Raw genomic sequence first — 21,602 nt, forward strand, 5'->3', positions numbered from 1 at the left:
TTTTAAATATAATTATTTTTTTAATTCACTATCATATTTTAAATGTAAACAGTATCTCTTCTCTGGTCTCAATCTTGTGGATTGGTTTGCAGCAACAAATGACACCTCCTTTGCCATTCTGGTCTATTATGCGCCACATAAGACTTTTTTTCACAAAAGTGTTTGTAATATTAGTATATTATAATTTACAATTGTTTATTGTTTTCATGCCGTTGTAGTAGTTATCCTGACGAAGAGACGGGTGCGTCTCGAAACCGATAGACAAATAATCTCGGTGTGTGATTATATAATACTATTATTTCCTCATATCACCATTCGAACATATATCATAAAACGTTTTGCCGCACATTCATCTGTGAAAACGTATTTCAACTAGACTCCAATTTCATCCTTATTTTGCCAACTTCCAAACATTTGGTTTGGATCTAGGACTTCATTGTGTACTGCCAGTTTAGCTTTTGCTGATAGGGTTTTATTAGCTATTACTATATACTGAATTTAATGCACCATTCACTCTATTTTCAGCATTCACTCTCCTTTCTATATCATTATCAATATTTCCATCCCCATAATCAATATTGTTTTTTTACTTGTTTATTATATTATTCTTATTACTTTATGTATATTTTTTATTATTACATTTTCCTTTTTCTCGTTTTACCAATTATGTGCATTGTTTTCCAGGTGGGAGATTCTGCAGCTTCAGCCCGTGCATCGAGCAGGTACAGAAGACCTGCCTCGCCCTCGCTGCTTCCGGCTTCCTGGAAATCAAGACCCTGGAAGTGCTGCAGTCGGAGCTGAAGGTGGCCAGCAGGATGCTGCAAGTCAGGAACCTGGACTTCGTCAAGCATAAGGTAAGAATTTGTTGTATATCGAACGTATTTCGCTGAGCCGCTTGGACATTTCTATATCGCTCACTCCTTTCAAGAACGTCATAAATCAAAAAACTTGATTTTTCAGGAGAACGTTTTTAAAGTTTAAAAATATAACACAATGTAATAAAAATAAATATCAAGCCACTTATTGAACTTTTTACTGTGCAACAGATCTTTTTAGGTAGAACCTGAAGGTTTTTTCTTCATTTGAAAAATATTTAGTAAATTTAAAAAAATAATTAAACAATTACCTTTTCTTCAAAATGCAAAAACAACACTTACTGCCCTGTTGCGGGTAAATATTAGGTTAAAAATATGCCTCTTTTGCTGGGATATAGTACATTTTCTGGGCATTCCGAAAATATGCTCAACTGAAAATTGACGATTTTTGATTTATGACGTTCTTGAAAGGAGTGAGCGAATATGTTAATTATTTTTTTATTTTAAAAAAAATTTTATTTGGTACCACTGTTTCTTCAAATCTATTGGAACACCTATTTTGATGCATTCCATATTTTTTAGTGTTCGAAAATGATGCGGAATGCATCGAAACACGTGTAACAATAGATTTTATTAAATAGTGGTACTTACCAAATAAAATTATTATTGAAAATGGATAGACATTACCAAAGAGTGACTGCCGAATCAATAATGAAATTGAATCAACTATATTAAATTAAAATACAATCTGGTAGAATTAAAATTGTTATCCATGCCAATAAAATTAATTCATCATTTTTAATTGATATCTCACGATACATAAAGTGCAGTTCTTCATCTTTGTATGCTGAGATATATATTATTTGAATATTAAAATAAAAACAACTGAATAAGACCACTTTAGAAGTATGTGCAGTTCTCGAAGCTACATTGATAAACAAAAAAGGAGTCTTATACAATTATTTTATTTTTTGTATTTAAATCATCATTTTAAATGCCAGTGAATCAAAAGATTTATCTTTTAATTCCTAGCACTTCTTGATATCTTAATTAATTTATATATTTATCAGTAATCACTTAATTAACTATCACAATATAAATATATAGTGTGACATCAGATAATACAATATTTAGCATTGTATTGGATCATTGTATGGGTGTATTATTATTTTTTTATTTATATTATTTTTCGAGTATCGTTAGTCGTTGGTGAGCCAGATTCGACGTTGTCGTTATAAATGCCATGTAATAAAGTCAAACTTTTGAACATGTCGCAATAAAGTCACACTCGACATTGGAGTGATCAGGATTAAACTTTGATAAAGAAATAACAGAAATAACTCAAAAGAAATAAAAGAGAACAAAGATTTTGAAAAAAAAATCAAAATACTGTGAATACAGGAATGTACTTAAAAAATCTTTACTGCTTTGTACCACTAAGAAAATCACATTTCCTTTGGGAATAGTACTACTACATCGATGTGAGCCTTTTAACACTTTAAACCTTTCAACATTTCATGTAAAAAAATAGAATTTTTACCCTTAGCGTTAAATTGCGTATTAATTTAAAGAACAAATAAATAACTAGTTTCCTTTTGCATTGTAAAAGTTTATTTGACTAATAAACCATGTTCATACTTTGTTTATGACATGTAATCAATGTTAACGTCTAATCGATATTTTATCTGGAATAAATGCATTTATAATAAATCGAATATTATATAATTTGCATACTCAACTTGCTCGGACTGTTTATTTAATTAATTGAATTGCAAATTTATTTGCAAGATCTATTTAATATTATTGTACGCATGCATGCGAGCTTTCATTATGAAAGCTATATTGGATGGTGTAACATAAGGGTTAAGTGCTAAAATACAAATTTGAAAAAAAGTCATGCAGTGTGTAGGTTTTATTTTATGAACGTTTACTCTTATCACTATTCTGTCATCCTAGCATCTATATTGTCAGTTTTGTATCATTCGCCCGATGCACCACTGAATTAAGAAATATATAATAAATTATACCTTATAGAGACAAAATATAAGTGTTTATTTAAAATTTGGATTATATATGTACTAAAATAATTGTTTCGCTCATTAAGAATCCAAATGCTTCTTTGAAAAAGTAATTTTTTATACACTTTTTTAGAGATTTATCCTTTCAGTCAGACACTCTTGGTAGTCGTAGTTATAGTAAACTTCTTTATTTATGGTACTTTAATTTTTTTTTTTATGAAGTATTTTAATGTTTTCTTTGATACCCGTAGGGAGGTTATTAAAATGTTATTTACTGTCATTAATATTTGTAATTCGTTGTCACATAGGTAGGTGGAATATAATTTATGAGTATATTTAATTTTTCTGTTTCGACACTTGCACCCCTTAGTACGTCCGTCGCAACAGCTCTATTTGCTCAACTTTCGACAGCTTCTCTTGCGGTCAGGAAAAGTACACAGTACTCGGTAAGTAGCTGTCAATGCCGATAAACTTGACATTTGATTTCCGTCGTTTAATTGATTTTGAATTAAACTCCTCGTACACGTATTTCTTGTACCCACTTGACTGGTACAATTCAGATCCTATGATTGCTTTTACCGCTTCATTCGCCGCGTAAAACGAAAAGATTTGCAAGGCGATGATTTGATATTGAAAATATAAATGAATTTTGGTAGTACTAACAAATTAAATGGTAAACCTTAAAATTCCATTGATTATTACTTTTGATTTTGTAATATGGTGGAATTTCGTTATTCGTCATATTCAATATTCATTTAAGTTTTTCACTGTTTTTTTTTCGGTGGAGCTGCATTTTATATAATAAAATAACAATATTGTCGTTTTTTTCACATAAATTGTACCATATATACATTTCCTCATATATTTTTTTCCATATAATATAGGTGGAAAAAATAAACAGTTGTTTTTTTTTTATTTTACATTATTTTGATATCCTAAAAATGTTCTATATTCGTCACTTTTCCTCGTCTATAACTGTGTAGCCTTTATAAGGAAAATAAAAACACAAACAATAATCTATTGCTACTGAATCATCAGTAAACCATATCAATTTGGAGTTACCTTGTGTTATAATCGTGACTATAATCGTTAAATAATAGTTACTTTTCTCCTACTACGTGTGCTGTAATCTACTCTCTTTTTTTTGTCGTATGGGGATGGGAACGAGTTAAAATTGCAGTCACTTCTTGCTTATTTTTTCTAAACTCATCAAACTCAATATTCGTCGGCTTATGGTGGACATTTTAATGACGAATACAGAAGTCTCACCGTACAATGTTGAGAGATCAAGAAAGCTTTTTATTTTTAAAGTGTATACAAATTACAAATTTTTAATTGAATTAAGATGGCTTCTGAGGCGGAAGCATTCCGTTGTCAATTATTGAAATCGTGGAAATAAAATGGTGAAAGTATTTTTATTAGTACAAAACTTCAAATATCTATTATTATCTAATAATAGAGTTTTATCGAGAAATATTAACACTTTAATTATATATTTTAATATAAAAAAAATTCCGAGTTTATTTCGATTTTTCTGACAATTCAACATTACAAAAACTTAAATAAAATTATGCTGTTATTATTCTTAAATAAGTTGTAAAAGCTTTATTTACACCCACAAAAATACTGAAAATGTTATTTTTTAAATGACTTCTTCTTTCAGCATGTTTTATATAATATGGATATGTGATATAAATTTTAAATTATTAGTTCACTTAATTTCACTGTTTATTTTTTGGTGAGGTTTGAGAAACTTCTTATTTATTTCAATTAGTTTATTGTATTATTCATACGTATACACACAAATTTACAGATAATATCACGTGTTGATCTTATTTAATTAATTATGTCATTTTATATGGTTATATCATTTCATCTTGTCAATATTAGATTGGGTACATGAGATTTGGTATCCCTTAACATCCGACAAACATTTGGCATAATGACAATGATCTTCAGCTCACCGATCCTCTCTCATAAATCACTTAACTCAGATATAGTATGTACATATCCATAAGTTCATATTCAATAACAACTTTAGGAATCATATATATACCGGGATACCTAGGTACTAACTGAACGGAACTAGTGGCAGTATTCTGCGATCCTGTTAATAGTTTGGTCCAGTAGTTACAGTAATACCTCGCTTATCGCCATCCCTATTTACTCTGTTTCGCTATAACGCTGTTTAAATAGCGCGGTTCAGTAATTCACCGAGGAATCGAAAAATGCGATATTTTACTCGGGGATTTACTAATACTTATCCAGTCGCTTATATGAAGTGTCGACTTCCAATTGGTTTATACCGTTACGGTTGTGTGTAAGGTGTGTGCATTCCCGATAAGTTTATCTAAATACTACTACACTGTTTTGTCGTTTGAAACGCATTAGTTTTTGTATATAAAACCGCGATAATTGAACATTGCGTACAAAAATGACAGACATTTGTGCAAGGGAATGTGGAAGGTTTTGCTTAGTAGTCCTCGCTTAGAACTTATTCGTTTAGCTCGCCATTTGCTGGCACATTCTTTCCAAGGCACGTCTTTTCTGGCACGTTTTTTGAAGACGAAGAATGCACCAAATAAAATTATTCACGAACGTACTCATAGTTACATTATTAATAAAGTAAACCTTTAACTATACAAGCATGGCTGCTGCAAATTCGCCCGAAATGCCAGAATCATAAAACCGAACAACATCCTTAAAAAAGACCTGAAATGCTTTACATATCATTTTTGCATGGCAATACATCCGGATTTTTATTTAGTTGCATAATTCAACGCATTGAATGCACTGCGGCCGCTTTAGGAACATGTGATGAGACATGATCTGTGCCAGGGGAACATGACACTTGACATGCGTCCCCCGCGCTAAGTACACCGGCGCTGAGTGACTCGACTCCACGCACGCGAACTAATCTGGCTTGAATTCTGCCTTTTCTAGGTTTGATCGGACATGTTGTCTTTTTTATTACCGTTTTATGTTTTAAGAAATTTCGTAAAACGCGTGTCAGTCTTATATTGTTTAATATAGTCACTGGGAGAATGAGATATACACACGATGTTTGAAAATGATGCGGAATGCATCAAAACACGTTTCACAGTAGATTTTAGGAATAGTGGTATTTACTTAGTAAAACATAAATTTAAAATGGATAAAATTTTCCACAAGTGACTGCCGAATCAATTAATGAAAGGATGAGATATCACTAGAAAAAATCTTTAGGATATGGAAATGTGCAATAATTAAGGAAGGCATTTTTAAAATTATTTGTTCCATATTTACCGTCATATTAGATGCTTGTTGATATACTCGTATATCAAAACAGAATGCCATTAAATTTACTTTTTGATTTCTTCATAACTATCGATAAATTGATAGAAAATATGTATTTTCTTCATATATTTTTACCGATTTAATGATATTGCTTTTTTTCAGTCATTTTGCTCGCTGTTGTATATTTTCTGCTAAGTCAATCAATAATTTAATTTTTAATTCAATTTTACATATAAGAAATACCTCCAAAACTGTTTTTTACAAGTTTTTCTTCCTTGATAACATAGTTACGACTAATTTTGAAAATCAAAGTGATACTTTTTAAAATTAAATTAATTTATTAACATGTAGTAATCAAAGGGTTTTCTCCTTTAATCACATATTTATGACTCAATTTTAATATTAAAATGACACATTAAAAATGATTAAGGAAACACTTGTTTTTATACCACTTGAGTTTATTAATGACTAGTTTCGAAAGCTAAACTTCCATCGTCAGGTCTGAATAATAACTGAAAACAAGTGTTTCTTGAATCATTTTAACATATGTTGTCACAAAGGAAATGCCGAAACAGTAAATAAAAATGTTACTTCATAACGTAAATTAATTTATTACATATTTTTAATCATGGGGTTTTCTCCCCTGATAACGTATTAACGACATTATTTTAGTATTAAAATGACATCTTATTAATGTAAATTAATTTATTTTCATGTTGGTTTTTACTTTAAACACTTTTCTTAAATTATATTTTCAGTTGTTTTATCCTCCTAATAGTTTTTTCGTTTATAACATTATTTGACAATGCGTTTGCTTACTATTTTCCACTGCAGCTCATCCCCTGAAATTTCATTGATCTTTTTATCATCACTTTTGGTCCACACCATCTCGTATCTAAATATAAAACGTCTAGAGTCAATAGTATTATCGTTCTGAGCATTTCACCTGCCCCGCATATGTGGGGAACATCTCATTATAGAGTGACAAGAAAGCAGAACATAACAGATGACTGAGGAGGAATGTGAAAACTTGTACAACTTCATTTTCATTTGTCCATCTCACATTTCATGCCAAGGGACGGTTGAATGCCGCCATTAATTATATGTAAATACATAGGACGTCTCTATAAAAGCAAACTACATACTATGATACTTAATAGTTGCGAGCTTTGCTTTTGTCACGTTTCTCTGGGTTCTCATTAAATCGATTTAGTTAATTGAAAAATTTAATGACTAAATCGATTAAAACGATGTGAACGTTATAAAAGCTATCTTAACTTGAGATAAACATGGTTTTTTTCTGGCATATAAGAATGTTTCAAAAATTAATGCAATATGCACATTCAATAATTGGCAGAATTGTGAACGTTACACAAGTGTATAAAGTGATCACTTAAGCCAGCCTAATGCCAGCTCATAAACCCTAGGATGCATAACTTTCATTTTATTTCATATAAAAAAAAACATCAACAAAAAACGCAAACAACATATTCTTAGTCTCACGTTGAGACACCTACACATAATTTTGTTATTTCATCTGTAGGGTGAATAATCCAGTGCCTGATAAAGAAAAAATATATTTAAAAAAATCATGTAAACTGTTTTGTTTGTTTGTTTTTGCCTTCGTAGTGTAGTAGTTAGCGTGCTTAGATACATTGCTGGTGGTCCTGGGTTCGATTTCCAAGGGGTTCAAATAAATATTACATATTTTTAAATATTTATTTGATATTATTCTAGACTTGCCCTTACTTCAATGCTCAAAATAACACTCCGTTAATACATTGCAGTGCATTATGCACCATTAGGTGCAGATAAGAATTGATACATTTTTGAACCTTCAGCACGGTACCCAAACACGCCAACTAACCACTACACTTCGTAGTCAGACAGCTTTTTTAATCAACTAAAAAGGCTAAACCAAAATTCAATTTGTTTACTTGTATTTTTACTAAGATGTCAAGACCGACCTCATAACCAACTCCTTCCTGAACTACTAGCACTATTATTACTACTATCTTATCTTCTTGTGCCACTAAACGTTCGCAGGCATGGATCTTAGTTCGATTTGTTTACTTGCAGAGTACATTATATATTTTTACTAAGATGCCAACTACCTCACCTCATAATATACTCCTTCCCGAACTACGACCACTGATTATTACTACCTTATCCTCTTGGGCCACTTAGTGTTTGCAGGCATGGATCTTAGTTCAATTTGTTTACTTGCAGAGTACATTATATATTTTTACTAAGATTTCAAGTCCTACCTGACCTCATAATGTGCTCCTCCCTCAGCTACTAGCACTACTTATTATAACTACCTTATCCTCTTGTGCCACTTAGTGTTCGCAGGCATGGATCTTAGTTCAATTTGTTTACTTGCAGAGTACATTATATATTTTTACTAAGATGTCAAGACCGACCTCATAACCAACTCCTTCCTGAACTACTAGCACTATTATTACTACTATCTTATCTTCTTGTGCCACTAAACGTTCGCAGGCATGGATCTTAGTTCAGTTTGTTTACTTGCAGAGTACATTATATATTTTTTACTAAGATTTCAAGTCCTACCTCATCTCATAATGTACTCCTCCCTGAACTACTAGCACTACTTATTACTACTACCTTATCCTCTTGTGCCACTTAGTGTTCGCAGGCATGGATCATAGTTTAATTTGTTTACTTGCAGAGTACATTATATATTTTTTACCAAGATTTCAAGTCCTACCTGACCTCATAATGTACTCCTCCCTGAACTACTAGCACTACTTATTACAACTACCTTATCCTCTAGTGCCAGTTAGTGTTCGCAGGCATGAATCTGCATGTTAACATGTGGGCAGCACGATTATTCACTTGTTTTAAAGTGTAACAATGGATGACAGTTTAGCGAAATAATGCTACCTACTTAGCGAGTGATACTAAACGTGATCGTGAGAACACAATGCTTTGCGCAATACTTGCATTATAGTGTAATATTTTATTTGAATATACTGCGCGCGCCGAATCATTTATTTGCGGGATCATTTATATACGGTAGTTGCACAAGTCCTTATATATGGATGTGTACCAATCTATCATCTGCATTTTGCGAAGTTACTTAATTGTTATTGATGAATAATGTATCATGTTTTCAGTATGTGATCCTGGTAGATTCTCATAAAACTAATGTTCGTTTTAATTAAATCTGTTTTGGATTGACAGTTTGTATTTTTTTCGGCGCCCATGGTGTAGTTTTGGCACATATACGGGCCTCAGGTTCGATTCCTATGGAGAAGAGCTTAAAATAAATATGAGATTAAAAATATGATTAAAAAATTTCATTAATTGATTCGGCAGCCACTTTGAGGTAATACCTATCCATTTTTAATTTTAGTCTTACTTGGTAAATATCTCCATTCCTTAAAATTTATTGTGACACGTTTTTCGATGCATTCCACGACGGAACACATGTCACATTATATACGGTGTTTGAAAATGATGCGGAATGCATCGAAACACATGTCACATTATATACGGTGTTTGGAAATGATACGGAATGCATCGAAACACGTGTCACAATAGGTTTTAAGAAATAGTGGTATTTACCTAGTAAAACTTTAATTAAAAACGCAAGTATTCGCTGTGCCTTCATAATAATAAATTATTAAATTAACATTTCATCGATTCGATTCAGTGTCCTATGCACATTTGCGCACGTTTAATGTTCTACAAACTGCTTCCATTATCCGTATTGTCAGTAAAAAAGATACTTCATATAAAAGAGCTATTCATAAATTGGGTGGATAGTCAGTAGATCTGAAGTATAACGTATTATTCAGCCATGTCGTGTTTGATTATCAAAAAAACTGGATTTTTCAGGAGATCGTTTTATAAAGTTAAAGAATAAAATAAAATGTATTAAAAATAAATATCAAGCCACTCATTGAACTTTTTACTGTGCAACAGATCTATTTAGGTAAAACCCGAAGGTTTTTCCTCCATTTGAAAAATATTTAGTATATTTAAAAAATAATAATAAAACAATTCCTTTTCTTATAAATATCAAAACAACATTTTCTGTCCTGTAGCGCGTAAATATTAAGTTAAAAATATGCCTGTTTTGCTGGGATATAGTACATTTTCTGGGCATTCCGAAAACATGCATAACATGCATAACTGAAAATTGACGATTTTTGAAATATGACGTTGTTGAAAGGAGTGAGCAATGTGTCATAAAAAAATATATAATAAAATAACTAATATGTTTTTTACCACATATGTTTATTTTATTTGACTAGTGACTGGAACTGCTTTTTTTCATATAATGCAGTTCCACAAAGAAATGACAGTACTAAACATAAATGTTATAAACAATTTTCTTTCATGTTGTTTTAAAAATAAGTGTTTTAAAATGTGTCCTTGTATTTTAAGTAACGTAAATAAAAACTATCAAATTGAATAAGGTTATATATATTTTTTAAATATATCCTTTTTATAACGGACAATGGAAGAAATAAACGGAACGATACTCGATAATGTAGAAATATATGTAGTTTATTTAACCATAATGACCCGTCTCATAAATTGTGTAGTACTGTGTTTAAAAAGTGAAGCAAATGATCGATCGATCCTCGGAGATCTTTGAACATCTCTATGAGAGACGGGTTTAAAAAATGCCACAGGAATTCAAGGCGAAGGCTTTGCGTATTGCGTTCCAGGGATTTTGTTCGGACTAGATGACTGTGGGAGTTCTCGTGGATGACCCGCACTTTATATAAATTTTGATGTAATTATTTTATGAACCCTAAAAAAGTTTAATTTCATCACACACACGATTACAAATACAATAATGTGCCCTCACTGTGTTTTTCCGTGTCGAGGGTACATTTTACAATACTATTTTTTTATTTATCCTCAATATTATTAATATCAGTGTCACCTCAGAGTAAAATGAAATACATATTTAAAAAATGGTTAAAAACATTGCAATATCCAAAATATATTTTTTATATATTTTTAAAAAGGTTTATATATTTTTTATATTCTCAAAATTATTAATATAAAAAGCATTTACTTTGTGGTTAGTCATTTTTACTAAGTATATAACCACTCACCTAAATTTGTATGTCTACCGATTTCGAGACGTACCCGTCTCTTCGTCAGGACAATCACTCCCACAGCATTCACACGATACTACCTGTCACTACCATAGCACTATTTCCACACTTAAAACTACACAAAATGTTTATCACTGACATGCACTAGAGGTTGCAGAACAAACATGCATTAATAACCGAGGTCTGACATGTACAACTTTATTTTTTTAATTACATCTCAACAAGATGAAGAAGTATATGGAAGCCATTTACATTTCTACATATCATAGGCTGGTTAAGTGATCGCTTTACACGCGTGCAACATTCACCAATTCAACCCGTGATTGACAACCACACTACTGATTTTTTTGGAACTCCTATATATATTGATTGACTGTTAAGAACTCATATGTACCGTGCAACGAGATTGATCAATAAAACAAGGATTTATACTGTGGTTGTCAATAATGGGTAGAATTGGCTAATGTTGCACGTATGTAAAGTGATCATTAAACCAGCCTATGACAGGTTGTAAGCCCTGTAAATGCTCAGACTTCCAGATTCTTCTTCATCTATGTTGAGATGTCAAAAAAGTAAAATATAGCTCCTAAGTGAAGTTAACCCAGATTTGTGAACAAGTATTTGGCAAAATGTTGTAAAAAAAGTATATGGAAATTAAATTGTTTTTGACATGCGATCTAAGGGTAAAGACTGACCGGAGCATTTCGTCGTACCGTAATATGTTACTATGCGAGCATTCAGACAGTCAGTACAGCGAGCTATTCCATCCATAGTTTCGTATGCTCGCTGATGCGCGCCGCGAGCAATGTTACGACGTTATGTTACGACGAAATGCTCCGGTCAGTCTCCACCTTGAGACATTACCGAAGGATGCATACTTCAATATTAAATATTTAAATCTGTGTTTGTTCATCTTCTTATGTATTAGTGCTTTAGATAATATAATATTTACCAGACGAAATCGCCCATAAACGGAACACCATCGATTGTATTATACGATGACGATATTGGAATATCATTATGATCCCAACTTGGGATAACGTTATGTACCGAGGGTCGGTCCTCTTGGTGGCGCGTTGTGACGGATAGACTAGGACGCGACTCCAATAAACGCATGTAAAACCATAGTAACTTTCGTAATTCGATCGGCCACAATAGTTACCGATCCAGACAGCACTGATTTATACCTTAATCTCATGTTTGAGCATTCTAAATTGCATGTTGGTTTAGTATTACCGCGTCTGGGCATCGGCCTGGCCAACCTAAGTGCCCCGGCAATCTTCCGTCGATACATCAATGCGTTTTTATACTGCCATTGTAAGTTATTACAGACATTCCTGTAATTTCTTTCTTCGGCCATCGGAGAGCGAGGGAAAACATTTTATACCATTCATATTATGTGCATTTATTAAGACTGTATCACATTTTATGACGACTGATATTAAAAATTTATTATTTGCTAAGCATCTTGATTAAACGCTTATTTGTACTTATTTATTTTTTTACAAAAATGTTAATACAGACAATTACAGGATTATCCTGACGAAGAGACGGGTACGTCTCGAAACCGGTAGATATAAAAATCTCGGTGAGTGGTTATATACTAATATTATTAACATTTTTGTAAAAAATAAATAAAATAAATAAATAAAATTTTAATTTAAATTAAAAAGTAAAAATGACTAACCACAAAGTAAATGCTTTAAATATTAATAATATTGAGTTTATTTTTAATTTTATGTTCATATTTAATTAAACTTTTACTCGTTTTACTTTTTGTCCGCCTCTGTAATTAGTGGTCAACGCGTTTGGATACCGTGCTAAAAGTTTAGATTCCTAGAGGGTCAAAATAAATATTACCTAATACCTTTTTTTTTCAATATTTCTGAATTAACGAAGCACATTTTTTAACTATGTCAATCATTTTATAAATCCTTATTATGATTCAATATTTTTGAATAAACGAAGTGCATAATTAGTTTTTTTTTTAATTAAACACTTGTTATAAACCGCATAATGAGTTTTATTTTTATTATACACGACTAGTTTCGAAAACCTATAGATGTTTTCATCTACAGGTGAAAATTAAAATGCCATTGTTATGTCATTCCACAATGTTAAGTCCGAATCAATAAATAACATAATTAGTTATGTCAATCATTTTATCGTTATTTTTTTAATCATTACACAATTTGATACCTATTTCTAATATAAGGCGCTTAAGCTCACAGAAATAGTGTGAAATGGAAGTAATTTTGTAAACAGTAAAAAATATACATAATTCCTTTTTTATATTTATTTAAAAAAATCATTTTTATGATTCAATATTTCTGAATCAATGAAGTACGTCCTTAGGTATGTCAAATCTTTTTTTTAAATTTTTCTTAAGATGAATCTAGTTTTATCAGTATTCTCACTAAATATTGGATTACTCAAAATTATACTCAAAACAGTGTCATTTTGAATTTTTCCACTTAGTATTTCATTCATGTTTTACAATATTTGAAATTGTTATTACCGGTATTCCAAATTGATTTATTATATATTTATATTACTTGCGCAAGTTTAATTAATTATTCCATTGTGTTTCCCATTCGATTCGCTTTATATTTTACTATCAAGCATACCTTATATTTCTAGCTATTTTCATTTAAGTTTTAGGTTCAAAACGTGGTAGCAAAATTATGGCAATGCACGTATAGATTATTAAAAAAATATATCCTTTCTAGGTTTATATGGATGTTTTCGTGATGGCAAATGCAGTAAGAATGCGATATAATATTATCACCATTAATAAACTATTATTTCAATATAATCACTCCTTAAATCACGTTTGATTACAGCATCACCTCATTGAATCGAAATTGAAATAGCACTTATAGGGTACAATTAATAATGAGTTACAGTTCATAAATTATTCAAGCGCAGAAAACACTTAACCCTTTTAGAATAAGACTCTGCAAAAGGCTGATTTTTATTTCATCGTATAATTTCTATGTTTTGCCATTTAAACAACATACCGATTTACTATAATATGAGTGTGTGGACATACATTCATAAAATAAGCATTTTTTTATCAAAATTTAGAATTTTTTCTCATTTTTTTCGCAGATACTTTGTGGCACATTCTATAAAGTTTATAAAATAAAACAACTTTTTTTAACCACTTTTTACTGGTACACTTTTTCCAACCGGTTTCGACAAGAACTTTGTCATCATCAGAGTTTATGTACTAATTCTAAAACATTTAAATACTCATAGAAAAGGGAATTAACTATAACCTTACTATGAGTGCTTCAGTGTTTTAGAATTAGTACATAAACCCTGATGACGACAAGGTTCTTGTCGAAACCGGTTGGAAAAAGTTTACCAATAAAAAGTGGTTAAAACATAGTTGTTTTATTTTATAAAATAAAGAAAGGTGTGTTGAGATAGTTTTTCATGTGACTAGAATGAGTGAAGAAAGAACAGTAAAACAAATTTATAAGGCGAATGAAGTTAGGAGTAGAAGCAGAGGAAGACCATGGAATGGCATGATCAAGTATTTCAATTACTTGAATATGGTTAAGTCAGGAGTTAAAATAATCGGCGGGTAAGCACGAGGAGAAGCATGAATGTGGAAGAGGCAAAGGTTGCTTGCATATACAGTTTGGTGTGGCGTTCTTTTATCTCTGCCTACCCCTGCGGGGAAGTGGGGTGATAGTTAGTTAGTTAGTTAGTTATCATATATAATTAAACAATATCAAGCAGCGACTTTAGTTAGTTAGTTTTAAATATTAAAATGAAACACAGAATGGTGAATATTACACGCGTATAAATTGATCAGTTAATCACCCTATGACAGGTCATAAGCCAGGTAAATACCTGGACTTCCGTGTTTTCTTCATTTATGTTGAGATGTCAAAATATGACACTATTTTTTATGTAAAATTTAAATGTGTCTGATATACAATATATTCATGATTTTCCAGATTTTTTTTATTTGTTCGGGAATTGTACAGCTTTACATATAAAAAATGATATTATTAACAAAAGTTACATTAACAATAATAAACATTATATTACATTAACAAAAATAATTACGTTAAAAAAAAAACAATTGCATCGTGACGTCATCTTGCGACAAAATTGTACTGTTAAATTTGCTCATTCACTTGTCACCATAAATATGTTTTTTTCTTTTGTTTTTAAATGGAAACGGCCGCAAAGTCCGCGGCTATATAGCGCCGCAAAATACACATGAAATTTATTTTGTGATTTGTTACACACGAAGCTTTAATGTCTTAATGTTGTGTTTCCGAGAGTTATAGTGCCTGTGAGGTTCGGAGAGGAAAATTTACCGAAACAAGGGGGCGGACTGACTTCACGCTTTTGCGGGCATGATGATGCGGAACATTGCCTTTTCCGCGCGTGTGTTTGCGGATTTTCAATTTTTGACAAGTCTATTATATGCCCTGATGTAGACTGATGTGTTTTCTAATGTAAACGTTCTGAACTTTTAAGGGTGAGGCTCAATTAGTACGATGCGCTGCGTTGCGTCGTCGCAGCGTCGACCCTATAACCTTTACGCCTTCTCAATTCCATTCCTTGATCCGAGAATCTGGAGCTTTTGAGCTCCAAATTCTGATCATCTTACAATCATATGATTAATAATCAAATTTACACTGCGTCGACTCTATGCGGTGGACGCTGCGACGACGCGACGCAGCGCATCGCACTAATGGGGCCTCACCTTAACTTGAGGCCCTTGAACATAACAGACAGTTAGTTTGTATTTTCCCTTGTTTGATTTTATAAGACAGTTCTTTGAGGAAAAATTATGCAATTGGAAAATTTATGAAATAAGTAAAGTAGTTATTAAAAACTTAATAATAATAATAAAACCCTTATGCGCACCCTAATGGTGCATAGGGCACTGTGTCATATAAACGCAGTGTTATCTTGATCGTTGATACATGAAGGAAAGGTGATCAGCCCTCCACTTCAGGTACCAGTCCATGGTAATTTTGAATAAATATTACAGTAAAAAAAAAAATTTATAAAAAAACCACTTATATTTATTTTACCCCCCTTGGGAATCGAACCCGGGACCTCCAAAACGGTAGCCGAGCGTGCTGACCATTACACTACGGAGGCGGACGGTTAAAAACTTACTCATAGCAAATAACCAATTAAATTTACTACGAGTCCACTTTTTAAAATATCCCCATTGTGATTTGTTTGTCTTCCTTCTCTCTTTCAAAATTTTATTTTTGTATAAATGTCAGAAAGTGTTGTTTTTTCATTTTGAAGAAAAGGTATTGTTTGATGAAAAAAAAATTAAATACCAAATATTTTTCAAATAGAGAAAAAACCTTCAGGTTTTACCTAAAAATATCTGTTGCACAGTAAAAAATTCAATAAGTGGCTTTATATTTATTTTTAATACATTGTATTATATTTTTAAACTTTAAAAACGTTGTCCTGAAAAATCAAGATTTTTTCATTTATAACGTTCTTGAAAGGAGTGAGCGATATGTATGTAATACAAAGTTATTTATAAGTGAAAATATTGGATACTCATTTAATGTATTATTTATATTCAAAGCATTTACTTTGTGGTCAAACATTTTAATTGATATTAGTAATGTTAGTAAATAACCACTCACCGACTACTTCTGTCTACCGGTTTCGAGACGTACCCGTCTCTTCGTCAGGACATACACTACAATTTAACAATCATGCGAACAACACTACACCACACCCACTTAGTACTATTCACATACACTATCACTACACATGCAAAACATGCAAAGCGAGTTGTTAGTCCCACCATGCTTTTGGGAAACATGGTGGTTTAGTTTCCCAAAAGCATGGTGGGACTAACAACTCGCTTTGCATGTTTTGCATGTGTAGTGATAGTGTATGTGAATAGTACTAAGTGGGTGTGGTGTAGTGTTGTTCGCATGATTGTTAAATTGTAGTGTATGTCCTGACGAAGAGACGGGTACGTCTCGAAACCGGTAGACAAAAGTAGTCGGTGAGTAGTTATTTACTAACATTACTAATATCAACTCATTTAATGATTTACTGTAATTATCTGTTGTTTCCTTGTAGTTTTGAGTACAAAATAAGCCACATCAACGTCATTTATTTTGTATGCACGTTAAATGAGAAAATTATCCTCGCTGCTTGTACTGTAGATAGATGACATTTGTTTAATTCAATAACACAGTACTTACAATAATTCAATACAATGCAATATCCAGTGGTTTTTATATATATTTTTAATGGGCGCCTCATAAAGGAAAAAAAATATTTTGAAATTGAAAAAAGTTCCCGTGTGGCTTAATCTTAAATGTTCCAGTTATTCCAGTTATTGTGTAATCAATATTTGACCATTTTTAAAACAAAATGGGATTTTCATAAATCAATTAATGTCTATGTTCTTTATTTTATAAACATTAAACGTATTATTATTATTATTTATTTATTATTTTTTTTATGATAAAATGAAAATAATATGAAAATAACTCCTGTAATTGGAGATAATCCAGATTTTGTGAACAAGTATTTGGACACACCCAAAATGTTGTAAACATTAAACGTGTTTAAAGTCTTCTTATTATACGTATTCTTTAACTGTAGTAAACTTGTTTTTTTTCTACCTACAATTTTTTATTATTTATTTATTCATTTTCTATTGCAGTTATCAAGCGTTTTTTTTAACATCACATCAGGTACTGAGTACCCTCAATGAGTTTTCCCGTGCAGAGGGCACATTTTACAATATGTGTATTTTTTAAATTATATCAAGGAAAATTGATTATGACATGGTCGAATGATTATCCATTTATGAATAGCTGTTTATATTTGGTTTCTATGTTTAATCACTTTATGCACAATGGAAGCAGTTAGTACAACTTTATTGCATAATAATCAAAGTTCTTTTGACCAATAGAAGTAAGTATTAGGATTTTTTAATGTGTTTTAGATCTTGTAGTTATATGTACGTTAACATAAAGAGTGTTAATAGTTAATTGTGTACTTTGCTTTGAATTGAGGTATAAGAGATATTATTAATTGCATATGTAAGGATAGTTTTAGCATATAGTTGTTTGACTGTCATAAGTTGTATTTTTTTTTAAATATTTCCCCTGTGGGAGACCGTCTCAGAAGTAAGTATTATTAATATTTATTTGAATTTTTACAATCGTCAGAAATATCACATATTGAAATACATATCGCTCACTCCTTTCAAGGACGTCATAAATCAAAAATCGTCAATTTTCAGTTGTGCATGTTTTCGGAATGCCCAGAAAATGTACTATATCCCAGCAAAAGCGGCATATTTTTAACTTAATATTTACCCGCTAAAAGGCAGAAAGTGTTGTTTTTGCATTTTAAAGAAAAGGTATCGTTTAATTATTTTTTTAAATACATTAAATATTTTACAAATGTAGAAAAAACCTTCTGGTTTATACTTAAAAGATTTGTTGCTAGTAAAAAGTTCAATAAGTGGCTTGATATTTATTTTTAATACATTATATTATATTTTTAAACTTTAAAAACGTTCTCCTGAAAAATCAAGTTTTTCGATTTATGACGTTCTTGAAAGGAGTGAGCGATATGTTTTCTTTTAACTCATAAGTTCACAAATGGGTTATGTAAGATTGTTTATGGAATTATGTTTTTGTTTTTTTCGATTTATTGCTATATTATGTCAAGTGTATACGTTGAGATAAGTAAGTGTATTTTTATTTCTTTTCATTTCAATTTAACCAGACTGAGCCGTAGAAATGCGTGCCCGGGCACAGCTAGTGTGATATCAAAATATAGTTCTGCAAAGTTCTTCAAACCCTTATCCGCATCCCAATGGGCACTGCATCATATAAACTCATTGTTATCTTGATCATTAACACACGAAGGAAAGGTGATCAGTCCTCCGCTTCACGTACCAGTCCAGGGTAATATTGAAGAAATATTAGAGTGAAAAGATCACTTATATTTATTTGACCCCAACTCCCCTAGGAATCAAACCCGGGACCTACAGAACGGTAGCCGAGCGTACTGACCATTGCACTAATGATTAGGACAACATAAAATATAATATTTTTCATCGGACTTAGAGTGTCTGAAACGATGACTCTAAGAAGCACATCTGGCAAGAGTCTGCGAGACAGAAAAAGAAACGCCAGGATAAGGGAAATATCCGAGATCGAAGATGTCGTTAGGTGGGGAAAGCAACGAAGGAGACGATGGTACGCGCATGTGAGGACAATTGAACCATCCAGACTCCCCCACATTGTACTGTACGGCCAACTCCAAGGTAGATGACTCCCGGGCACACCACCAAAGAGATGGATCGACAGCTGGGAATCGACATCGCAGGAGGTTGATCCCTCTTAAAAACAGGCCAAAAGGCAGAAGAAGAAGATGATGTTATATTTTTCATTAGTATTTCGATTTATAGACGTGTTTCCCGATTGACTACGTCTGCTTTGAGAGGATATTGTTACAATTGCTTCAATGGTGGGGTATGGGCTAATGGTACAAATGATGTTATCTGTAATATTCTATGTAATCCTATGGGGCATATCGTAAATTGTTTGTGCAATGCATTTTTAATAAATCATTGTGATGCTGTGTGGATTTGTGGCCGATGGTTCCGTTCCGTAAGGCTACGCTGTAATGGGTATTATTATAGTATCGATACCGCACCTTCATTAATGAAATATCGCGTACATTTAAAGCTTGAGATCTTAATATCGGCTTATTTTTTTGTGTATTGGCAATCATGAAGTAATTTGATCCGTGTGGAAATGAGATGTTAGAACTTATATGAGTACGGTCAAAACAATCCAAGTATTTGATCATTTAACGTATAGATACAATGAATGTCAGTCATTTTGACTATCTAGTCTTGTTAAGGTATAGTCTCATGTATTTTTTGTTTGTTTTTAATTGGATTTAAATAAAAAGAGTTGTTTTAGTCATTTTAGTAGTCTAGTTTTAAGGCTCTGCTCTTTGGGTGTACTAACGGGGTGGTTCCAGCTTCGTTACTGTACTCAAATACTCTAGTTATTAGATAAATTAGTACATAACAGTAATGCTTTTTAGCAAGAAGCCCGCCAATGTATTTTCTGTACATGAAGTTTAAATAAATAAATCAATTCCAAAAAAAATGTATGCAAGTTTTTAATACATGGACCTGCGCCTGTAACGCGACTCACCGGCCTAGTACTTTTTTCCAAAGCCATACAAAAAGTATAGTGAACATGGCCACATTTACATTGAGTCAGTAACTGACTTCAAACACAAAGCAAGTCAATTTTGATTCGGTACTGATGTCGCATAAATTGATTTCACGTCAGTACAGCGCTGTCGCGTCAGTCCTGACTTCAATATTTCCGGTGTTTATTTTGACATCGTCTAAACACCAAAATCAGTAGTTGAACAGTCGCTGACTCAACGCTGTAGGGTGTCCAATACTGTCGTTTTTCTACGGTATCGTTTATTCGCTTCCTCATCCAAACTCGATAAAGATATCTCTTCTAACATATCCGTGAACTCTTCTGATAGCTTAGTTCTATAATTCAGTTCTTTGGACACGTTGCGCGTGGTAATGATGATAGCCGGGAACGACTGGTTGTGATCGGTGGGGAAGATCCCCACACGATGGACCGATCAAGTTAAGGCAGCAGCAAGCATCTCGGTGGTTGGAGCGCTACGTGCAGCGCAGTCAAGGGATAACTGGAGAAGAGTCATTGCTTCCACAAGGGTCAAACCCTCAGCAATGAGGAATAAGGCAGAGATGAATCTGATCTCGTTTATTTTTAGATAAAGATGTCTCTTTTTCTAACATATCCGTGAACTCTCCTAATAGCAGATGAGGAACATTTCTCAACGAATAATTGACTCGCATCAAACTCTACCGTTTTCCAGAATGAAATTTTCTTCACTGACTTTAATACCGTGAAATAAAACCCTCGACTGATGACTACTATAACAGTGTAAGTCAGCTCTCGGCTCCAATACTGATGTCAGTAAGTTGCTGAATGTAAATCCGCCTTAAGGATACCGAGATAGTATGACATTTAATTATCAGTGTTAATTGTTTACTATGTACATATTATCTGATTCTATACTGCTTCGTACATATACCCATACTATTACGTAAGTCCTCACCGAGTTGATCTCTTGACCTAATACTTAAGTTCAGACGGAAAAGTATGCCTAGACCTTAGGCCTTAGATCGACATCAGGCCAGGTGACGCTTTGTCCATTATGTTATGCCTGTTATAGATCGTATGATAAAGCATTCAACAATAGATCATGCTAGCGGTCGCACAATGAGATTCCTATGTATTTGAATTTGGTCAGATTTAAATGACGCTGTATTTTTTTTAAAC

The 21,602-nt window shown here is 32.2% G+C and overlaps 1 protein-coding gene across 1 annotated transcript in view; it reads left to right on the forward strand.

Moving 5' to 3' along the window:
- Trmt61 (tRNA methyltransferase 61) overlaps positions 1 to 21,602 on the forward strand; it is a 182,061-nt gene that overhangs the window by 90,252 nt on the left and 70,207 nt on the right. The window contains exon 5 of the mRNA XM_088278302.1: positions 685 to 854. Coding sequence (XP_088134428.1) covers positions 685 to 854 — 170 coding nt within the window. The remainder of the gene's footprint in view (positions 1 to 684; positions 855 to 21,602) is intronic.

Source organism: Brachycentrus maculatus, unplaced genomic scaffold (genome assembly GCF_059751285.1).
Source record: "Brachycentrus maculatus isolate JH-2025_06_01 unplaced genomic scaffold, ASM5975128v1 h1tg000055l, whole genome shotgun sequence".
Taxonomy (NCBI): Eukaryota; Metazoa; Arthropoda; class Insecta; order Trichoptera; family Brachycentridae; genus Brachycentrus; species Brachycentrus maculatus.